Source organism: Cyclopterus lumpus, chromosome 19 (assembly GCF_009769545.1).
Source record: "Cyclopterus lumpus isolate fCycLum1 chromosome 19, fCycLum1.pri, whole genome shotgun sequence".
Taxonomy (NCBI): Eukaryota; Metazoa; Chordata; class Actinopteri; order Perciformes; family Cyclopteridae; genus Cyclopterus; species Cyclopterus lumpus.
Window position 1 is genome coordinate 11,891,739 of NC_046984.1, and position 24,149 is coordinate 11,915,887.

The 24,149-nt window shown below is 43.6% G+C and overlaps 1 protein-coding gene across 4 annotated transcripts in view; it reads left to right on the forward strand.

The window, feature by feature from the left end:
- adkb (adenosine kinase b) overlaps nt 1-24,149 on the forward strand; it is a 95,888-nt gene that overhangs the window by 22,428 nt on the left and 49,311 nt on the right. For all 4 annotated transcript variants that reach the window (XM_034558229.1, XM_034558231.1, XM_034558230.1 and 1 more), the window contains 2 exons: nt 19,245-19,417; nt 21,687-21,795. In XM_034558229.1, the coding sequence (XP_034414120.1) occupies nt 19,245-19,417; nt 21,687-21,795 (282 nt within the window). The remainder of the gene's footprint in view (nt 1-19,244; nt 19,418-21,686; nt 21,796-24,149) is intronic.

Below are 24,149 nucleotides of genomic sequence, written 5' to 3' on the forward strand. Positions count from 1 at the left end.
TATTGAAAATGGATGGATGGATGGACTTGCGGTATATCACAATATTGCAAAATCACACATGCAAAATTGTGGAGTAAAAGATGAGTCAACAAACATTCAAGGATTCTAATGTAAACAAACGTCAGTCACCACCTCCAGCTTCTTAAATGTGAGGATTTGAAAAAGAAAAGCACATTAATTGACAATATAATGTGTATCATTAGTTCCATGATGATATTAAATTACTGTCCAACTCTAGCTGCTTTCAAATCTAACACCTAAAACTTTAACTAGACCCTAAACTGCTAATTGTCCCTCCTTTAAATTACACAAGACAATCTGTGATCTGTTGCACCTCAGAAAGAGGCTCTTAAGCCCAATTGACATCTGCAGTGGAGCTGGATGGAGCTCAGATCAGGAGGCAATTAACTCTGTAATTACTATCCGAGGTCAGGGTTAAGCTCCAAGTTAAAGGTTGGAGCAGCAAACATTTTATATGATCCTCTTACTCTATTATCCTTTCTCACTGCTACAAGGTTTTACCTCATGGGGAGAATACATTACATAAAGCCCCTTGGCAATTACTCCTCAATGAATATCCTCATGGTGTATCGTCCATATGATTAATCTGGAATCCCCTCTGCCCCTGTCCAACGGCTCTGCTTACCACGCAAGTTTCATTTTCACCTGAACAAATGGCTCCTTTAGACAAAAAGTGCCAACCTTTTACTTTTACTGGCTGCTCGGGAGAAGGGGAAAAAAACAAGAGAAAAGGAGAGTGAGAGCACAACCTCCTGCAGTAAAAACAGATATTCCAACAAGGAGAAATAGGTGGGGTCAGAGTGGTTGGCGATGGGGAGTTTTTGGGGCGGGTGGGAAGGAGGGGCGGGCGCTTAATAGTGTTGAATAAAGGAACATTTATTTTTGTGCTTCGGCCTGTAACAGCCTCAGGAAATAGCTCAGTCTCTTGATCGGGAGCAAATCCTATTAACTTACAGTGCTCTCACTCAGGGTAATGGTCTCCACCTTGAGACTTGGGAGAGCACTTTTCCCTCTGACACATTGATACCGGTGTCTGCAGGGCTTGGCGTTGGGTAGTCTAACACTCGGGCAGAGACTAATCAAGTCAAACAATCTGCTGGACTGGAGCAACACGGAGCGAGGATGTTGATATCCAGCAAGCTCATTCAACAGGCCCCTTCACACGTTCCTAACCCAATACCAAAGGATCAGTGTGCGGGATCAGTTCAAGATCAGGTTATTCGAGCCCCTGAGAATTGTAAGGCGATCCCTGAGCAGCTTTTGCTTTCTCAGGAGCGATCGGAGCTGTCGGCTCGGTTATAGACTGCAAGGGCCAGGGCCAAAGGGAACTCCTGGGGTCTCCATTTATTTCTGTCCAGCAAAGGTTTGGGCTGTGAGTGTTTGGACCGTGTGTGTGTGTGTGTGTGTGTGTGTGTGTGTGTGTGTGTGTTTGTGGGAGAAAGTGAGAAAGAGAAACTCAATATACAGTATGTGGGTAACCACCATACCAGAGCCAATTGCTCGAGAAACTCCAATATCTTCTAGCGAAAACATAGGGCACCACTATTTATTATTTTCTGTCAGGGATCTGATGTTTCAAAACCGGCTGTAGTTAGTTTAAAGCTGCCACATACTGTTATTAGCCTACTGCAAGAACCTCCGGAATAATGGGAACTCTCTATCAAAGCATCACTACTCCAATTAAGAGACTAAACCGGATTGAAAATCGCCTTTGTGGGTGGCAGCCGGAGACTGTGTGGCAGCATACTTCTCCTGTGCTTAAAAAGCAGCAAATTGCTGGTTTTCCAACACGTCCCACGTGTTTTTTGTTTTCTTCTCTTTGCTACTGGCACCCTTTGAAACCGCCTCATTTAAATGTGTCCGAAACATGAACACGTTTGATGCTACGTGTCTCCACTGATGGATCACCTGGGCCTGGACCCGCTCATAAATCCATGTTCAATGGCACATTCTACTCCTTTCACCATTACCCCTTGTGCCTGCTGTCATCCGGCTGTCTTCTGTCTGCAGAGTTACAGTGTGTACCTGTCGGACGCAATTTATGGCAAGCAATTTGTTGTGTACCATGGGAGTTGCAGTTTCTCGGGAACTTTTTGTTGTTGTTGTATTTGTTGCACATTAGACATGGATGTATCTTAATCAGCATTTCTGGCCAAGAGAGAAACATGAACAGTTATTGTGATGTGTTACGTGTTCAGGCCAGTTGAGGGATTACAAGCCCATATTTGGGGTTTTAGATCATCTAAAAAAAAAAGAAAAGTGCATTGTCACTAAGCTTTAAATTCCTGAATCATTTGCTTTTTTGGAGGAACATGTTGTTTTTTTTTCCTCCGGACAGCTACATAAGTTGACTTGCGACGAGCTGTCACCAGCTTTGTTTGATACAATGAAAGGATATGACTGCACAGCAATTAGATGTTTGTTCTGTCTCATTGTTGCACAACTGCGCCTCTGCTGCTTGTGCTCTCAGCTAGGATTATCGCCCCTAAGAGGGGGAAGCATTACAAAATGACAGCCTCTCATGTCGAACAAGTCAAGCTGATTCAGTGAATATTGAAGAGGTTCCCACCACATGTTCTCCTGCATGTTAAGGGAGCAGTGTTAACCTTGTTTTGATTTGCATCTCCTTTGCAATTAAGATAATATGTCGTAATTAGAATTTTAATGTACCGCTGTGAGATTTTTGATAATTATACAGAATTCTCCGCGGTGATTTCCTCTTGCCTGCTTGTCTTCACAGATGAATTCGTGGCTGATTAGATCACTGCTCTAATCAGATTTGAGTTACATTGTAAGATCTCTTCCCACATGTCTCCGTCAAGCTGAGTTTCTCAGTGTACCCGTTAAACGGTTAATGTGACGACTCATATGTTCGACGGGGGCCTTCACAAAGCGTACTTTCACAAGCAGCGGGCTGCTCCATGACAACAGATAGAACGCCGAGGTGTAACTTCAGTCTGCCAGACCCGTACAATTAGGAGTAAGGGCTGGTTCGTTGAATACAGGGTTGAAGTGATGTCTTGTGCGGTGTCTAAAATCACTCCCTCCTTCACTCATGTGCTGCTCTTTACAGAATAAAACTCTTATTGTGAGCAGTAAATATGGTATATCACTGACAGGTGCTGTGTCACAATACATCCAGCATGGCTCTCTGTTTTAATGGTGGGATTTTCAGGTTGAAAATAGTGTAAACATTACATTTGAGGGCACGACAGAACATATCGCTCTACGTTTTAGGATACTCAAATGAAAAGGCAGAAAGCAGCTGTGGTAGAAAGTAGTACCGGTAATTGATCTGGGATGCACCTCTGATCTCTGAATACCTTGTTTCATGTTGATTTTATACTTGATCTTAGCTGTAAATAGATGCAAAATGAATCTTTTAGCTCCGGTAACGGTTTGAATTTAGTGCTAATAATTGCAGTCAGATCTGTACACATGTTAAAATGCTGATGTTACCATCTTAACTAGCCGTAACATATATTGTACTGTGCAATGCATGCTAACAAGCTAGTGCTAACATTTCAGCTGTTTATAAGGTAAAGAGGCCGAGCATTAGCAAGGTGGTGTTGTTGTTTTTATATCATAATGAATTGCATATTGTTTAAGTTGTCTTGATACGGGTTAGACACCTGTCGACCAATCATAAATGAGTATTACTGATGCCATGAAATAATACATGGCATTGGCACTTTTCATTGGACAAGTGTGACCTAAAAAAAACTGATCAACATTTCTGATAAGTGGTGAATACGTGTTTTTTTTTATTTTATCACGGCGATGTGAATATATGAATACATTCACTTTTAATTGCTGGTGTTTTAGTAGGTCAAACTGGTATTTAAAAATGTATGTGAAGCAGCATAGATGAATCTATACCCCCCACAATGCAACTTTTGGTTAATTCCACATAATGCATATTTCATCAGTATGCCTAACCTCGATACATTAACTGCGGTTGTTATTGTGTGTCTGGCTGTGTTTTCACAGTGCTGTTTCCTAGCTGCTTGTTTTCATTCAGCACGAGACGGCAGCCAATATTCCCCCTGGCTTTTTCACTACAACTGTACAAACCAGTCAATATTGGCAGGAGAATATTTTCCTGCCCCAAGTTGCCTCAGTATCAATACTCGAGGACGATAACGGGGGCCAGGGTAAATGAACAGAGATCTGCAAGGGAAAACTAAACCTGAGACCTCTTTGTGGTGCGAAATTGGCAACCACAAAGGAATTAATGACGGATCCTTCCAGCATAATTGTCTAATTATGCCGGGCAGATGGGGCACTGCTTTAACTAGGACACATTGTGCTACCTCTCCAGACTCTCCACAACAAAAGGCAAACCAGTGTGACAGCCTCTTCAGCAGTGAGTGGGAGGGAGAGTGAAAGAAAGAAAGAAAGAAAGAAAACGGAGAGAGAGAGAAAAGGAGAGGAGAAAAAAAACAGTGTCTGTCACCAAGCCATTCCTCCACTCGATATGTTACCACAGAAACAAATGTATGGTGTAAACACTGCGTGGATCACAGCTCCTGGGAGGTGAATCACTGCAGTGTAATGAGGTTGGTTTACATGCTGCTTCTCAGCTCCCCACCCAGGCTAACGCAACACTTAAACCCTCTAATTAAAGAGAATCGGCCACTAGATAATTGATCACATCGGTTGCCTCTGCATACGCCATCACTGTAAGGCTTCATGCCGCTGTTTATTAGAGCTGTCTGCCTGCTTTGTCTCCTGGGAAGGAAGGGAGAAGGGAGGTGTTCGAGGAGGAGTAGAGAGGGATACAACAAAGATAAACATGTAAAGAAATTAAATCTCTGTTAGCTGCTGCTAAAGTAGCAGTGGGACTAGTAGAATATCACACATCAGTTTTTGTCTCGAGGCTCTTTCAGGCAATGCAGCTGTGCATACTGCTGGTCTTTGGAAGCATTACTTCCTGCATCAAGAAGTTATTAAAGGGGCATTTAGTAATCTATGACCTCTATCTGCAACCAACAACACAGGGACTCTCTGTATCCCCATGCCAAAGCAGGCTTTGAAAAATATAGTGGTGAAACATGTGCTTGAATTTTTGAGTGTGTTGCTCACAAACACGATTGTCTTATGAATCAATACTCAAAGGAATTGGAGGATCTTTTTGCGGCTGAAAAAAAAATGTAATCGAATTCCAGATGGTGGTACAGCAGCTACAGCAACATCTCAGACAACAAAAAACAGCATTTCATTTAATTAAAAAGTTTAATTGGCAGCGTTATTCCAAAGTTGCAGTTTGATTAATGCCAGCTGATTCAAGTCTTGCATTGTTTCCTCTTGGTTGGAAACAGAGAAGTACATTGATTTCCTAATGTACTAACAGTTCCAACAGCAGACAATGAAACATTGTATATTGTAGATACTCTGTGTCATATTATATAATAATAATAATAATATTAATGCCGTTTATTTATATTGCACTCACAGACAAAGGTCACAAAGTGCTGTCCAGGGGTCGCTAAAAAAACAACAATAAAAAAACAGGTAAGAAAGCATAATACAATACCCATTAAAAGATGGCAAATTAAAATACACAATAAATAAATAAAAATAGAGCATGTATTTAACCAAACGTCTTTTAATTGGTTTCTAAATGACGTCACAGAATCAGCAAACCGTACGGGTGCAGGCAGAGCGTGCCAAGGCGTTGGTGCTACAGCCTCAAAAGCTCGGTCACCACGGGTCTTAAGGCGAGTGCGTGGGACGGACACAAGATGTAACTGGTTGGACCGGAGTTGGCTGGTGAATGTGGGCGAAGCAGTTCAGCCACATATGAAGCATTCATAAGGATTATATTCTACCGGGAGCCAGTGAAGAGATCTGAGCATGAGTGTATTAGTATGTAGTATGAAATTACGACCTCATTTGCATGTTTCAAAACAGAGTTTAAGGAATTCAATAGAAGAATAGTTTTATTCTTACGAGTCTCTTGGTGGACTTTAATGTGGAAGGTGATATTATAATTCATGTCACACAAAAATACATATTATATCCTAAGATACTTTTTTATTTTTAAGAATTTGTAGAATATTAATATAATAATGAATATATCGCATATGTGCATAGATTAGAACATTGAGACTAACAACAATACAGTTCTATCGTTTTTCTTTTTTCTCCACCTTGCTCCTCTTTTGCACTTGTGTCTAGTCAGATGGTTATTATTGACCTGTGTTATCTTTACCACTGAGGTCCATCACTGTGTTTTGAAGCATGCGGACAGGAAGTGACAGGCCTGACTATTGAGCATCTTCAGGACCTCTGACTTATAGATTTCCCGGGACTCCCTGTGGTGTTGGGTAATTGCTGAGTTTCGAAAATTGATTTACGGAAAGCAAATGTATCATCAACTGGGAGGGTAGTGGATTGACGGTGAGCAGACAGACAAAGAAACGTGGCTGCCGGAGGAACACGACATACAGTAGCATGTATTTGTGGTAAATGGGTCTGGAGTAAATACCCCGAGTGCACCTGCAGAGCAGACAGCAGGTTATTATAGCCGGACCGGAACAGGTGTGGTGGAGTCGAGGAAGATGTACGACTGCAGTCAGTTCGTTGAGCTCCTTTCTTCTGGAAGGTTTTCTCTGCTTTTGCTTGCTTGACCTTCAAAACGCCACAGTCCCCATCGACACAGCAGCTCAGCCCCACACTGCTTGCTGTATCAAAATCATTCATTTGCCATTTAAAAATGATATATAATTACCGCCATTAATAATTAAGACTATACATTTGTTCCATGATTTTGTACAGCCATTATTACCTCGTCAAAAGGACTACTAGGTATGGAAGTGTGTGGAAAGATATAATGGCAAAGAGCTATGATTAAGGCTTATTTGTCAAATTGACTTTTTGAGTGCAGTCACCATGATCAGATTTGTTATATAAGTTACATCTCATCTGTATTTATGAGCTTTACAGCAACCTGACCCTGACCTCACACAAATAATGATAGTCTTTCTTGGCCTCATGTTTTTTTACAGAAGGATCTGATCAGTCTGTCATGTCTATATTGGCAGCAACCCATCTGGCAACTCACCAAAGAGAAACGTATTATTACAAAGTGGGTGTAACTTCCTTATGCCAATCACAAAGTGCTGGTTTGGCATTTCTGAATTCCTGTGGCTGGCAGCTGTTAGCGATTTCTCTGACAACCTTTTAAAGAAGCCTACTGGGGCTTTCCCATCATTAACAATTATAGAAATAAATCTTCTCCTTGCGTGCACACTCATATACAGTGACAGGCAGATGAGAAAAATAAGCCCCTGTACAATGTGATGCAAGACAAGATGCAAACGTGCTTTGTGAACTCATTGTGGTTGGCACGGCATATTGTTAAATGAAGCTTAAATATGGTCCAATACAACAGCACAAACTACACCATGGTGTTAGTGAAGTCTGATTGATGATATTATGAATTATACATGTGTAAATTTAAGTTTTATCTGCATCTGGATCAGCATCAATATAGATTATGAGAAAATAGCCACAAAGTTCTGTCTTGAATTATTAAACGGTAAATTTGGCGACGCTCTCTATTTTTTTTTTCTTATTGTCCACAAATCCCATGAAAAGATCAACACCAGCAATTACTAATTAGTATTGTCTGTGTATCCAAAGTCTGGTATGTGCCTCCATTGTAGTCCAAAAACCCATTAACAAGCAACAATGATGTACTGTAGTCCATTTTGAGTCAATCCCACAAACGGTAGTAAATACTCACTTGAGCCCCGAATGCGTATTCATTTGCTGCAGAAAATAGTTCCCAACAAATACTCCTTTATGCTAAATGTTTGCTAAAAACTACAGCACCCAGCTGTTAGGAAGCTACTGCTAGAAAAATAACTATATACTTTTTTATTTTTTTTATATATACTTTTTTTTATAATTAAAGTTTTTATTATGATCCAGTGGGCTTGGGAGATGGACTAACAAGCATTGTTGGTTTTATTTCTTTTCAATTCATTTCACAAAACAAAAAACTTAGAATAACACCATCCTTATCCTTTAAGAAGTCTATTAATATGTTCCTGGATATGCACCAAACACTGATCATTTGTTCCCATGGCTCGCCGCCCAACATTTCACCAAATTTAATTGAGAACACAGAGTAATAAAAAAAACAACAACAAAAAACATTCTGCCCCAAAAACAGAGATGATTGCAACTTGAACAAAAGCATCATGTATTTATTTAACATCTGACTTTTTTTTGTTTCATTTTGCATTGTTGTGTTGGATTGAATTGCAATGCACATTGCAGTGCTACTTTTCAGGGTTACTAAACTTCATGTCAACATCTGTCCTTTTAAATCAGTTTTCTTGCTCTTCAAATGCAGCTGTGTGACGATACATTTCCCCTGGAAGAGGCTCGCATGTCTGGCATTATGACAATATTACATTCACACTATATTCATGATGTTTGGATTGGAAGCCTTGAGACATAATTGATGTTGCAATGATGGAGATTTTCTTATCCACACAGTTGGTTTATATTTAAGAGTATAATACCATAAGAACAAGCACAGCTTGTTAGCCTCCTGCTTATGTAGTTTTCCTGCAGAGGTTATATAGAGAAGTTAAGTTTATTGAACTTGGTATCCTTCTGCACTCATTGGTTTTCTTTTCAAGGGTGTGAGAGAGACACAGCTCTCCCCCCTGGCTCTGAGCGGATACTCTGTGCTGTGTTATTGTAGCGGTGACCTTGGTTCTTCTCTAAAAGCCTTCTGTCGGTGCAGATTCTTACAGGCATGCAGCCTTGTAGTGTTGGCTGAAAACTCATTGAATCTGCTTCGCCAAAGCCAACAGGGCAGAAGGGTGCAGGTGCTGCACCGAAATTGGTTTTATTTTTTGCGTAAAAAGTAAAGTGTGCTTCACCCAGAATGGCTCCCTCTAACAGTCTCTGTAGCCAGAATCCACTTTGGGGTTATGGTTTCACTGGAAGTCTGTTTACAATGTGCGAAAAAAAAAGAAATACACTATGAATTGGATTCAGATACTAGACTGTATATATTGTATTATTGAGATTGCTCAGATGGTGATATGTGACCATTCCAGTAAATATTCAGTGTGGGATGGGAGTTAGGTGAATCAGTGTTGGCCCACGATCAGTTTTTAAAGATTATTACGAGACTGTGATTTCAAGGAGAAAATAGAATGAATGAGATCAAATTTGTTTTTATTTTGGCAGAGAGAGAGGCTTGTTGGCACACAGAACAATATCTAAATAGAAATCACATTTTTCACTCAAGTTAGATTTAACTGGAGTGCATTGTCCTCTTTTCTGGCTCAGTGACGTTTGTGTCTAGAAATGTGAAAGTTGCAGCCGCAGAGTTTCGGTATATTAACATTATTGGCACGCAGGGTGTTATATCTGGCAAGGAGAATCCATTTTGCGAGCGTTTGGAAATGTAAAGAGCATCTGCCACAGACCTTATTTTCTTCTCTTAACCTGCAAAGCGTTAAACGGGTCAGTAATATTTCCCTTCTTTTTCGGTGGGGTTTGTAAAACGCACAGGATACAGGACCAAATCATTAGCATGGTAGGAATCCAGAGCATTAATGGCAACCAGGCAGAGTCAAATGACATTGTTATTGCAGCCGTTCTCAAGAAAGTGAGGCGAGCTGAACATTTATATTTGATTTATAGCAGGGTTTGAATTTATGTTCCAACCCGCAATAGGAAAGTAAGTGATCTTCGCCTGGCTTCTCACAAGAGGGGGGCCCCACAGCATCTGGTGCTGGAAACATCTCTGTATCAAACAAAGTTTCTTCTAGTTTCTCTTTGCACTGCTTAACCACCAAGAATGTACACCTGTAGAGGATATAGAATTACTGTGGTTATTGGACTGGTTTAAAGTCTGAGCCTTGAGAAATTATCAAATGAGTGAAATAAGCTGCTCTTTGTGGGAAAGCGTCGAGCAACAGGTCGCTCGACACTTTTTATTTTTGTTGTTCGCTCACTGATTACCTGCTTTTTGCTTCTGCTCTCGTCATGATTGTAAAGATGGAGATGGAGAAGTCATTACTTTTCTTGGTTTAATATATGTACTAAATGCTACTTGATATCTTGGATGTCTGCTCAGCATTGCATGCAGTATGGCACTGGTATAAAGATCGTTGATTCGCTCAAATGCTGTTATTTATTGAGAGTCTACAGCGCGTATGGAGGAGAGCAGAAATATACAGCTCACTGTCGCCATGAGTGTGCTTTTGAATCCTTGAAACATTGTATCTTTGCATTATTATTATCTGCTTGAAGTGATGATACGAATACCATTCTTTATGGTTTTGTAATAACTGCCTTGTTTATCATAGGGACGCCTGGCATTATTTATCACTGGCAGTGTTCATGGGGATTAATGATGCATAACTCTTGTCAGAGTTGTCTGGCATACAGCACCAGCCGAAGGAATTTGGAAGGTTATCAGAGCAATAAATCCCAAGTTTTCCGCCGTTGTTTGTCACGATGCACTGCAGCAGCCAGTAGTTATGACGGTTCCAGCGTGTTACCCCCCTCTCCCCTCTGTCTGTAAGCCGTCTGAAAAATAACACAACTTGTTTAAGCTGCCAGTTGATAAGGTGGAATTTGATGGCACAACCTCAAAGTTCAGAGCGGGCAACTGTTCTTAAATCTCCTCCTTATTACGTTGACTGTGTCTGCTTCCAGCTGGATGATGGGTGCAGATAAGGAGCGTGCCGCACACTCGCTCCACCTCTGATGTTCGTTCTTGGCAATGAGAACACGAGCACAGTCTGTTCAGTCTTGCATTTTAACGGTTTTGTCAATCGCCGTCATCCAATTCTGGTTATGTCTATGAACTGAAAATTAAATTAGGTGTGCAGACTGCTACAAAAGTTCAATCTTTACCCGCCCAGCAGCAGTATTTATTTCATCGTGGATTATTTTCTCTGTTTGATTTATCGAGTAAATTGCCCCCTTTAACTTGCCGAGCAGGAGGAAGCCATCTATGCATTGTCCATGATCTGGGCAGTGAGGAAGATTCAGTCTATTAGTGCAATGATAGGGCTTTTACTGCGGCAAGCGCACTGATTGAATGGCATCTTTCTCAAGGTCAGGCCGGAGCTCAGAGCTATTTTCTGCTTACCTGTGCAGCCAGCCGGCCACAGAATCTGCACACAAACTGCCTGTACACCAGCGAGCTTAGTAAGCGGAGTAGCTCATCACTGATATTTCCAGCTGGTAACATGAAGAGAAACCTCTTTGCCTGCAGAAAAGGACACAAAGGCAGGTGTAATATGATAAGTGGGTCTTGATACAGTGCATAAAGACATCAGGAATGTTGTTTTTTTGATCTGTGCCAAGGGCCGAATCATATCCTCCCATTGTGTCCCTGTCAAAGTAAACCAGTGTGTTAAAAGTGAATCAGTTTGCGGCGAATGCGGATGGGGTCAGAGGTCAAAGTGGGAACACAGCTGTTTTGTCTGCTTGTTGCTGATGGATGGGAATGAAGTGCATGCTGTTGCTCGCCTGCTTTCCTTGAGAACGCAAGCATCTACGCTGATATAATTCAACACGATCACCAGTAACAGAATTTCTGGCAGTCATGTTTTAAGCTGCTTATGATCAGGAACCTACTTTCTATGTTTCCAAATGACTGCTAAACACAGGTGTGTCAGTGATCCGACAAAGGATATACGGGGAGATTATGGTTTATAATGTCTGGGATGGATGTGCATTGTTGAATGATCTCGATCATTCATTTAGCTGATGGTAAATTATGTCACAAAATGCAGCCATAACACTCATTAGAGTGCACTTCCTCCCAGCAGCTAATGTTTTGAGGTGAATTTTCCGCACTGCCACATTGAATTTAGCCGGGCTTGACCGGTGCTAAGCACTCAACCGGGGCTGTCATTTGCCGTATGTAAAGAAAGTAAATCTCTTTGGTAACACGGATCACCCGCACTGTCACCGTATCCAAGGAGGGGGGGGGGGCACTGCCACTGCCACCTCCGTGAGATCAAAGCACCGTGCAAAGCCGCCACACTGCATACAGGGGAGTTGTTGGAGGGGGGGCAGAACTGATTCACCTGTGCAGGGGCCGAGCACAGCTGCACTCCGACCAACTGGAGCCCATGGACCGCAGACAGGATTATAGGCTCTAGCTGCAAAGGTCCCTCATCATCTCTCCGCCTGAACCTTGTATGGCAACAACCCCCACAAACACATACGCCACTTTATGGTCACTCAATAACTCCCCGCCCCATCCTCACACCCTCAGCAAAAGAGCTCATGTGCTTTTATAGGCGCCATTGTCTCAGATAAATAGGACGACCCGGCAGTCTGGGACTCCCAGCCCATCAATCTGGTGTGGAGGCATTCTCCCCCCCCCCTCCTCACAAAGGTATCACTGTACAACCTGCCATTGTGAAGCTGCTCCCCGGCTTGTGGATCTGAGCTCAGCCCCTCATGCCTGCCAGGTAAACCCTTCTGCCTCTTTGCTGCTGCGATAGGGGAGTTTGGCCCGACTGACTGAAACAACATCAACTTGTTTATCCTGTAAATAATTCACCCCTCCGGGGCAACAGAAACAAAATCAAGGTTGTGTGTTTAACAAGGGAGGCAGGGAATGAAGCAGGGAATGAAAAGGAGCCAAAAAGGGAAAAAAATCCAGGTATTTCCTTTTTAGATAAACTTGCTGCCTGGGGACGGCGACACATCCCTGATCCCTATACAGTGTGAAGATGCTGCTGCTGTGTGTGTGTGTGTGTGTGTGTGTGTGTATGTGTGTGTATGTGTGTAGGTTTATTTTGTGTGCTCACTGAACTTGCCCTTTGATAGCTCTCTGAAGAGGGTGCACAGATACTGCCGGGGACATTCTTGTCGTGTTTAACATCAGAACCTATGGAGTGTGTCGGCGCGTTATCGAGTTTGATGCTTATCATCGGGGGCTGTTCCTGGGAGCTGTCACCTCCCCGCCCGCCGCCCCTTCTGTGGGACACATGTATGCGGACATGCAAGCTGTCTGCATTTTGTTTGGGTGTGTTTTGTGCTGTCTAATGCCCCTCCCTCGGGGTAGTGTACCAGTGTCTGGTCAGACAGCTTGTTTTCTTCTCTCTCGGTTGTATTTGCTGGGTTTAAAACATGGCTGATACCCTCTACAGTCTACACTGTAATTTTGTATTGTGTTGGCTCTGTACTCTAGCAACATTGGTACCTTTTTGGTGCGCACATTTTTCAAATTGAGGATAGAAAGAAATACAGAAAGTCACACAACCCAAGTTCTAATTTGTAGATTTCTTTTTTTTGGAGGGATTTGAGGAATGCCCTGGTGGTCAAGAGATGTAAGGCGCTGACCATGAACACAACGTCCCCAGTGTGTGTCTGGCTGGAGACATTTCACAGCTTCCTCTACTGCTGTCGAGTAGCTAATAAAGGAATAAAATGCTTTCATTTCACAATGATGTGGTTCTGCTTCTTCTATTGTAGACAAAACCACATGCATCTCGTTGTCACTTCCTCTTACAGTACAAGACCCCACGAGGTGTTGTGAATCTTTACACGTTACACGTCAACTCCCCTCTTTATCCCCTGATTTTAAAAATGCGCCGCACTATACATGGATCACATGCATAATACAAATGCCATCTGAAGTGGAAATCAGCAATGAAAAGCCATTATCAAAGTTGCTGCTCCTTGATTAATTTTGTAATCATGTTGTGGTCTATTTGCATAACAGTAGTTGATGGAAACCCAAATAGATTTGCAATTTGCACAATATTTCATGCAAAATAACTTAACTTAATGAGGGCAAGTGTATCCCCCATCTTCATCTGGTTGCACTGGCACGAATCCCGATTGTTCACCCAGTATGAATGTAAAAGAAACGCATTTTTAAAGGTTCCATAAAAGGGTTTCATTACTTCCTTGATATGATTTAATTCCCTAAGAAGAGGGTGCTTGTGGAGGGATAGCGCAGTGAAGGATCAAAGTGTAAACCAATCAGATCAGTCTGATTCTATAGGCTGGTCCTCTTAGTCACCTACCAGTGCAACACAAGCTCTTCATTAAAATGTAACTGATTTCTAGGAAGAAAATGTTTTCCGATTTTTATTGGCAACTTTAAAGTTGAGAATCTGCCATTTAACCACCGTTCCATTTTAAATCTTATGCTGAAGTGGAGCCAAAACAATAGGAAATGAGTCACTGTCCAAATACTTGCAGATTGCACTGTACATTTGAACATTATTAGAGAATCAGTCATCTTGATATTGTACAACAGCCAAAGCTGTCAAACAACCTTTACAAAAAGGAGACTTGAGTAGTGATAGCCTCCCCAGCATGCAGGTGTGTCAGCCAGGGACGAGCCGGGCACTGATCAGAAGACAACGAAGATCTGGATATTTTGAAACTGATATTGGGCCTTATTCCCATCAGGCTACATACTATGCCTCCTGCCTCCCCTTTGAGTGTTGATTGCAGAGAGGAGAATGTGGTTGACTGATCTGAAAGGAAATTACTGGAGAGGGAGCTTATCCATGCCTTTGACTGATAATCAGCTCATTATCGTGTTGATCATTTACAGCTCTCCCTCTCGCCTGCTCTCTATTCTTTTAGCTGTGTCACTGAAGCAGAGCACAGAGACTTTTAATGGCTTGGCAGGGAGCCCACTGTGGCGAGGGAGGGTTAAAACAGGCCCTGACTAGTCTCCACTTTTAAACAGTCCCCACCCCACTTATCAACCCTCCCAGGGAAGAAAAAAAAATTAAAGAAAAACGACAACAGCGACAACAACATATGCAACCCTGACGCGAGCAGTGCCCTAGCACCCCAACACGGCTAACTGTGCATGAAATTGAACTGATTGGAGTTATTGACCAGAAGGCTCCAGCCCCTGAGAGGACAGGGAGTATTGTGTGGGGGGGGGGCCTTGTGTGTTACCTGATTGAGTGAAAAATCCTCGGCCGGTTGCTTGGATGCCCTGCACTTTACAGGAAAGAGTGATTTAATGGAAGCTGCCAGACCTCATCAATGTCAGCGCTTGTAGTGAGGGCCCTCTGCTCCGCCGTGCTTTATATAAAAGCGCTCGCTATGACAGGTGCTGATGGACAGATGTTTGCTAGTTGTTTTTAACTGCACAGTAAAAAAGAAACACGTATTTCAGCCTCCACCTCTGGCTCTAAAAGACATCGAAAAGGAGGCTGTTGCAGGCCACCCCGGTGTGCGGCACCCTCGCTCTCAGCTGATTTTAGGCCTCTATAAATAGCCCTATAAAATTTTTGCTGGGTTGATAAGCCTATAATTAATATGACCATCATTAGGCACGGACATGTTCTTCGCAAGAGGACCCCACTGGTGAAAATCTCTGAGAACGGAGATTTCACCCCTGTCCTTGTTTTAAGGAAGAACTAAGCTGAGGGTGGAAAGTGGAGTGACAACCAACCATCTTCCTGGTGATGTGCAGAAGGCGCCACTTTGTTGTGGTACTGCAGGAGAACACACAGTGTCATCTATCAAGTCTCCGCAAAAGCCCACTGTGCAGCGCCTTCAGTAGATCTGAATTACATTGGAATTGCATCATTAATAGAGCAGAAATGATTCCCGGCAACTCTGGGAGAATACATTGACCCCTGGGGGAGACTAGAAACAAGACAATGTTTTTACAGGAGGAATATCTAACTAGAGGTCCCATTACCACTTCATCAATATACAGCAGCAAGTGAGCGGGGAGACTGAAGAAGGCAGGGGAGCAACCAAAAAAAAAAAGAAGAGGAGGGAATGTAATAGCTTATAGTGCTAATGGCGGTCTGAGCGCTCAAGTCCCAAACATTCAGCCGCCTCATCTCATCTGGGCTGTGTAATTGCCCTCCTGGAAGCTGCCACGCGAAGCGTCTGCCTCCGTAGTGAAGAGTGGCAGCTGCTGGATGTTGAGGAGGAGGCCTAGGTCAACTCCCCAAGTGGGGCTCCTTGCAACCATGAGATGTCATAATTAATAGCTATCTGGGGGCCCCAGGGTGAGTGTTGGGCGGGCGGGTGGTTGCATGGGTGGGAGGGTGAGATTATTTGGGTAAATGGAAGCCAAACCGAAAGAGACACCAGACTTATTCTCCCACTTAACATAATGTATACTTATAACTTTGCCTGTAGCGAGTACGCCATTGCAGCGTCTTACCCCCCTGCTTTTCAGGGATATTGTTCTCGCTTGTTTGTATTAGGTTTCCCTTTCGTATCTAAACGCACCGAGAGATATGTCGCTGTGGTGTATCATGGGAACGTATTCATCTTTGGGGACCACCGTTCTCCCTAGTTAAGTAAATATACATGAGCTGCTCTGCAAGATACAAGCTCCCAGCATCTTCATGAAACTTCAGCTTCCATTTCACTTTCACTTTCCCATCCTCTTTCTCTCTCTCTCTCTCTCTCTCTCTCTCTCTCTCTCTCTCTCTCTCTCTCTCTCTCTCTCTCTCTTCTCACACACACACACATGCCGCCTGGGGGCAAATCTCACTCTGTCTCATCTGCTGCTTAATTTCACTGGAGCGGCCCTCAGTAATGAAGCGCCTTGATGTACATTTGCCAATTTCTGCCTCTGCCACTGCGGCATAATTGGGATGTGACTAAGCATGAATACCCAGCGCAAGGTTGGTTGACCTCTCGACGACCCCGCGAATAGCGCTTTTGTCATAATAGAGGTATTATCTCACGTAATCTGGGCATAGAGAGGGATTGTCTGCAGGGTTCCAGGGATAGATTCGAATTGATATAACTCCCCGCTCCTGTGCACCGCAGAAGAGGGGGAAAAAAACCCTGCGAAATACATTTATGTGCTCATAATGAAGACATTTTCTTCTTATCTATTGCTGCTTTGTGTTTATTGGAGTAGAGCAGCTTCTGGCAAAAGCAGGGGTGTTTTTTAGGAAGAGAGGGAGTTTTGATGCTGTGGCACTAAAGAGGATTTCTCTGTGTGTGTGTGTGTCTGTGCATATGTATGTGTGTGTGTGTGTGTGTGTGTGTGTGTGTGTGTGTGTGTGTGTGTGTGTATGTCAGCCTTTTTCCCTGCGTGGGTGCACTGTGTACTCATGCACATGTTAGTGTGTATGTGTGTCTGTTAATGACCCTGTAAAATGACAAGCTGAGCTGGCAGTGAGAGTACAGCCGACGGTCAGGGAGAGAGAGAGACAGGGAGAGGAGGTAGGAGAGTTCAGATGGAGGTGGAGAAGGAGGAATGGAGTGGGGGGGGGTTATGGTTGCGAGGTCGATCGTTCCACTGTGATTCACCATGCTGTCATCAAAGGGACGGGGGCCCCTCAGTGGCCCTCTCTGTTCCCACCTGAGAGTTTTGCAAATGGAGGGGCCGCGCTGTCATTATTTACAGCCCGCAGCTCCTAACCTTGGATTCAGAGCTCATCACGGCGAAGGGGAAAATCAGATAGGACTTGACGTGTACCCGAGCCAGTGACCTTGATAAGTGTGAGGCGCCTGCAGCAAGAGGTTAGGGAAGAAGAGCTTGCTTCTGTGGGCTTTTGCAGTGGATTTGTGTGTGCGTGTTTGCTTGTTTGTGTATTTCAGACAGGTGGAGGGGGGAGGGCTGAATGACTGAGCCTAGACTCCTGTGCCAAAATTCAGCATTTATATGTAGCATCATTACTTTTTATTTTGTTGACACTGGTACTGATAATAACACAGAAAATCAATCGACTATTTTTTGCATTATCACTCAAAGCGGCAACTTCCGGTTCTGCAGAGTGAAGCGAATGCGTAAACTTGCATTCTCTCTACTGGCCAGCAGGGGGCGACACCTCCGGTTGCACAAAAAGAAGTCAGATTGTCTGGAAGTCTGAGAAAATGACCCTACTTTGCACTTGATTTATTACAAAACATCGTAAACATGAGTTTATGGTCTCAATCGCTCGTTCCAAGTCTTCTTCAATACAGCAGGATGTTCATTTGGTAAATTATGGTCCCATTTAGAGTCAATAGACCATAAAACAGAGTATGCTTTAGTGCTTACTGTGATTGACAGGTCGCTGGGCTGCCCGTCTCTACGTCAATCCTCCGTATTCCAAATGTGGTGACTTCCGTAACTGGTTGCAAAAAGTCAAGGCTTCATAACGGCAGTTTACAAACCAATGGGTGACATAACAATGACTACGTCCACTTCTTATATGCAGTCGATGTCACATAGTTTGCCATCTGGGAAAAATATCAAGCTTTTGCTGATTGCAGCTACTATCTAACTATTGTAAGCTAAATATCGGTCTTATGTGTTTGATGTCAGTTTGAATACTTTCGCGAAACAAGCAATGTGAAGATTTATTTCCAATCAAAATTCAAAGCGGTTAATGGATATTGCAGCCTGATTTAGTTCCCAGGTAAAAGCCACAAGATCAGCTATGTTTGAAAATACACCTGACCCTTGCTTAAAGTATTCCTCTGTAAAAAAAGAAAAATCTCTATTTGATTGTTCAATTTTTTTCATCTGATCTAGTTAGAGACCAGAGGGGGGGGGGGAAGCGCAAAATAACATGGGAGAGCATCTCTGGATGGGTGATGAAAATGCATTTTTCTTCCCCCACCGAGATGCTATTTGGTCGTGTGAAATGATTAATTTCACACATATACAGGTCATCCCCCAAAAGCAGCAACATCTCATTCACAAGGGGCCCCCGTCAGCAACAAAACAGGAGGCTGCAATAAAATGAGCAAACAGCAGCACGTACTGTACGTCAATAAATCTTTGGAGGTTAAACCTGAGCGCTGTAGAATTTGAGCAGCACCCACCCCCCCTCTTCCTCCTCTTCTCATCAGGTAAATGTCACTGAGTACATCAGGACTGTCGAGACCAAAAAATGGCAGACGAGCAGTTCAGGGAGTGTCCTGTGGTAGCAGGTACACACACTCCTCTCACACACACACACACACACATAGTCTGTGTTTGCATAAGTAGGATGGAGTCTTGAATTATGGGGTTTGTGTAAATACGGAGATGAGACTGTTTTTAGCACACATGGAAGAGGGAGTGCTTGGATGAGAATAGTGCTTCTATGTGGAGTGGAATTGGTCTTGGGTTGTTTACGACAGCTCGCAGCCCTCATATATCACAAGCAGTATGTTTGCTGTGAAGCTACAGTTTGTATGCCATCTGCCTTAGCTGAACTTGACCCTTCAAACAGACTTATATTTTGTAAACTGAGCTCACTGTAACTGCTGTTTTATATTTTCCTCTTTCCTAGTGGATGATCCAGAAACCCCAAAAGGTGGCTACTTTCTTCGGGTGCATCGGTTCCGACCAGTTCGGGGAGATTCTGAAGAAGAAAGCGGCGGAAGTCCACGTCGACGCACATTACTATGAACAAAACGAGGAGCCGACCGGTACCTGTGCAGCCTGTATCACCGGGGACAAGAGGTTAGCCACCTTTCAGTCACCCCTGACCAAGAAATGATCCTTTAGCCCAGATTTGAAATAGCCCTTCTGCTTCATTTTTTACATCCTCAGGCAGGCAGTTCACTCCTCGGGGCTGGAAGTCATAACAGAGAATCATAGCTCAGCTCTCACATCAAAAGGGAAAAGAACAGCTTGAGTGTGTTTTTCCAGGCCCCCACTCAGTCTCTGCCGCCCCAGTGGGTTGTCATCCATCTATAGGCTGACAGTAGCAATGTGTTAGAGATGGCTGGGCTATCCCAGCTCTCACCTGTCAGCCTTCTCGGCTGTAAAAGGGGCATTAGCATCTCTGGGCGACTCTCGCGCCAGCATCATCATCGGCCCATCTGAGACAGCCAAGGTCAAAACCTGTGCGCAGTAGCACACAAATATCACTAACAGTGAGGGCTCCAGTTCATGATAGACCAGGTGTGGATCAATAACCTACTTCTCCAAACAATCCCCTCCTCTGCAGCCCTTCATCCGCTGCTACTAGAGTTGTCAGTCAGTCAGCGGCTGGACCCCGACCGCCCCGGGAGCCGGCCCTTCTGAATGGTCTTAGTGAGCTTGTTTGATGTGGCTCTGACACCTTAAAAGGTCAGGTGCCGTGCTCAGGGAGACGGGCTCTGTAATATTTCTTACAGGTGTTTAACAGACAGCTCAAGAGGCCAGAGGAAAGGTCTCCGGCAGGGCCAGATTAGAAGGTTGATGGCTTTGAAGGATTGGGAACCAGTATGTCACAGTCCCCAGGCTTTGATTAGTGCTATAGTCAACAAAGAAAAGAAATCTACCTCCCCTGCTCAGTCTGACAATATGAGTTCAGATCTGTGAAGTGATCCATTTATCTATGATTAATTACACTTAAAGCGTTTGGTTTATTCAGTTCTTACATTTCTAATCAAAGTTCCAATGAGTCAGTCCCTCCAGGCTCTCTGTGCTGCGCAAAATGACTTATCTTGTGAGTTTATTTTGCGAAACATTGTGTTGATATTTAACAATATACATACATCCTCAATGCGTAATAAATTCCTGTTAGGAATAAAGTTGTCGCTAACCCGTGCATTTTGTTGTGCAAGATGTATATTCTTCTGTAACTTGTTTTACCCTCACTTGAGTCTGTACGGTGACCTTAGTACTTCCTACAATATCAAATCAAGTGGTTAGTTGTATGTGAGCAATTTTGAAATAGTTTGGTTTTGGTATTTTTAATGATATTGTCAAGAAAATCTTGGTTGGAGAATACAAGCCTGAGAAGGCAAGTTGTAGTGTCACCATAGTTACAATGAAGAAATATAGGGATTGATTTTTATTTCAATTTGACTTTTCAAATTGGTTCTGAATTGTATTATGTTTATCTAGAAAACTGGTAATTGGTGAAGTTTAACCGGTCTTCTGAAATAAAAGATCTCGCAGTATCATCAAAATGACAAATTCCTAGGACTGATCAGTGTTTTGTATCAATGTATCTTATTGTAGTCTTTCAGTTTTACCTTTTTGAAGATATGGTATCATTAGATCTAGCCAGTTCTTTGACAGCGATGTGCTTTGCTCATGTTTGTTGGACTTCCTCGGTAATGACACCTATTTCTTCTGTCATGCTTGGTCTAACCTTTGAGTCCATTACTGCAGCTCGGGTCAAGTGCAGTCCTAATCCTGCTGTCATATAGTCACAGTCTTCATCGCGCTCTGGTCAACTCAGCACACTGTTACTCTTTTCTTTGATGCTTCCCACTGCGAGAGAACGGACCTCTTCCTGTAGCAGCATCCCACCTGCCATGTGATCGGCTAACAGTTTCCACTAAGTAGCGATGATGATGCTTGCACTCACTTTGATGGCCGCTAATAAAGCGACTCGAGGACTGACTAATTAAGATGTTAAGATAATGCCACCTGCCTCACTTCCAACTCCCACCACTTACTACTCAACTCAAGTGTTCATTTAGTAATGCAGTTCTGTTGTTTCTCACCTTTGCTAACAGTGGACCACTTTTCTAGGTGATTTTGATAATGCGTCTCATGCATTGATGGCCTTGAAAATCCCTCTTCTTATTTGAATCTGTAAAATGAAAGAAAGAGATCCAAATGCCTTTTATTTCAACTTGGTTCAGACATTCTAAGAAACCATTATCATCCTTTTAAATTGTGAAAGAACAAAGCAAAGTCCGGGGCCAGAGTGTTTTTTAGGGATGTTTTTGAGACAAAATTAAGATGGATGATGAGCGAGGTGGAAGATTTATGGAGTCTGTCTCGGCAGGTCCCTTGTTGCTAACCTGGCAGCGGCAAACTGCTACAAAAAGGAAAAACACCTGGACTTGGACAGCAACTGGGAGCTGGTGAAGAAAGCCAAGGTTTATTATATTGCGGTAAGTGAGACCCTCTACATTCAAAATAACTGTTTCTCAAATCTATTGCCAGAGGAGGACAAAATGTTAAGAGGCTTTATTCAGGAAATGCCTCAGCGCGCCTTCTGCATTGTCAGTATATGCATTCATCCTTTGTCGAGTGAAATGAGCTATGTTACCTATTGAGACAATACAGATCCATTCTCCCCATTTTCCCCTCGTCTTTGTGCACGAAGCTGCAGCACACTGTGAAATTGTTCTACATGTAATGCATTCATTCATTTCTTTTTACGTGAAGACAAGCCAACAGGTGCTGTGAAAGTGTGAAAATTGATTATTCAAGTTCATTCGGCTTTACGCCCCCCCCTACACAATCCTCCCCCTACACACAAAACCCACACACACACACACACACAGATTGAGGAGGACAGATGTGCCCTTAGACATTCACACACACTCAAGCTGCACCACTGAGGTAATGTCTTCACTTACAGGTTCTGGGGTAGGATGGCCTGCCATGCTCACGTTTCACTGTTTGGGATTACATTTAATTCTGGCAGATCAACATTTTCTCTGATCTCAAGTCAAGATGATAGCCCTGAAATTGCGCTGCATTCCACGTCTTTAAGCAGTTCATTATCGACATAAATCAGCATTACAGCTTAGCCATCAACATACCCCTTGTCATAATGTCCCAAGTGAAATTCACAATGGTCCCCCTGTTGCCCACAGGCCCTCTAAACACGAGTGTACTGGAGTCCAATAATGATGGAGGTTTCATAATTAGCCGCCCAGTCGCAGAAACAACCACCCCCCACCACCCCGCCCTCTAAAAAGAAATACATCAGTGTTTGTGCCAGAAAGCAGATCAGTCAGTCCATCCTCCAGAGTTTGTGTGGTCTCATTTTTAGCCTCTGCTTCGCATTAGCAAACACGGCACATCCTCTGCAAATTGGCAGTTGGGTTTTGCCCACATCCGACAGTCTTGCGCGCAGGGAAAAGCTTCCGTGGGATTTGAGGGGGGATAGAAGGGCCACAAATGGGTGTTTGTCAGTGCTTGGAATTTCAAACATCGTTTTCAGCGTCCCTCCCGGGCCTCTTTGTCAAAACAGGGGGATCATTCGCTTTATTAGGGTCCCATTCGCACTTCTAAAGTACTTAGCCAGATACACTGCCACAGCTATTCCCACTTAATACAGTGTGGCGTGTCTAGACCGGTGTTCACTAAGGCCTCCTCTCTCCATTAACCTTGTCGAGAGCACTCAGATGTATTTACCCAATTTACAGCCAGATTGTACATTGTCTATCTCTCTCTCTCTCTCTCTCACACACACACACTGTACCAACCTCTGCTGTGTATTAATGTGCTTTTATGATTTTCATTAAACGACTGCTGGGCGGTATAAGCAGTCTTGTAAACTCTAATCTGTAAATAAATGTAATTACCGAGTGGCGCGCATGTGTGTATGTTAGCATGTTATTTTTGCTTGCCCGTGCATCCGTGTTTGTTGGAGCATGTGTGTTAAAGAGGTGATTGATGATTCCTGGCAGAGGCTCTCAAGGTGCCTGCTTCTATGTGGCGTGATTGGAAGAAAACAGAATTATTAGAGGGCTCTTGCAGCCAGTCTGGCTCATCCAGCAGCAGCGGTGGCAGCAGCAGCAGGGCTGGTGGCAGACGCAGAGCAGGGAGGCAGCACTGCCATTTCTCACAAAGAGAGAGAATGTTGAACTCCTGCCAAATGTTTGGTGGCAGGCTGTTGCTAGGAAATCTGGGTCCTTAGGCAAATCATTGCACAAAGACCAATAACAAAGGCGTGAGGGGGAAGAAGGAATGGCTAAATGCATTTCAGGCTGAGGATATCTCTCTATTTTTCTTTGAATGCCATCGCTGCTGCAGTGATGTTTACAGTTATTTCTTTCCCCGATGATTGTGAACATCAGAAATGGAGGGTGATGTATTGTGTGAAGGGGAGATGAGTGACTCTAATTGGTGGGGGTGATGTGTGCGTGCTGGCCCAGTTAGCCTCTTCTCCCACCCCCACCCCCCTCCCCTTCACTCCCTCTTTTCTTCCATCCCCACCCCCCCTTGGCCCTCTATGGACACCCCCCTCCACCTCCTCTCCTTTTGCTGTCTCCTTTGCCTCCCCCCCCTCTCTTTCTCTCTCAGACACACATACACTTGCTGCTAAACACACACAGCATGCACGCACACATTCTGCAGCATACCATGGCTTGTTTTTCTTACCGCTGAGCGCTTTGCCCTGTAATTTGATCTCCACTGCTTGATGCATCCTCCATGATGCCACTTTGAATTAACCTATGTCGCCACAGCTCTCCTAAGCCCCAGCTAATAAAATGGCCTCTCCTAACTTATG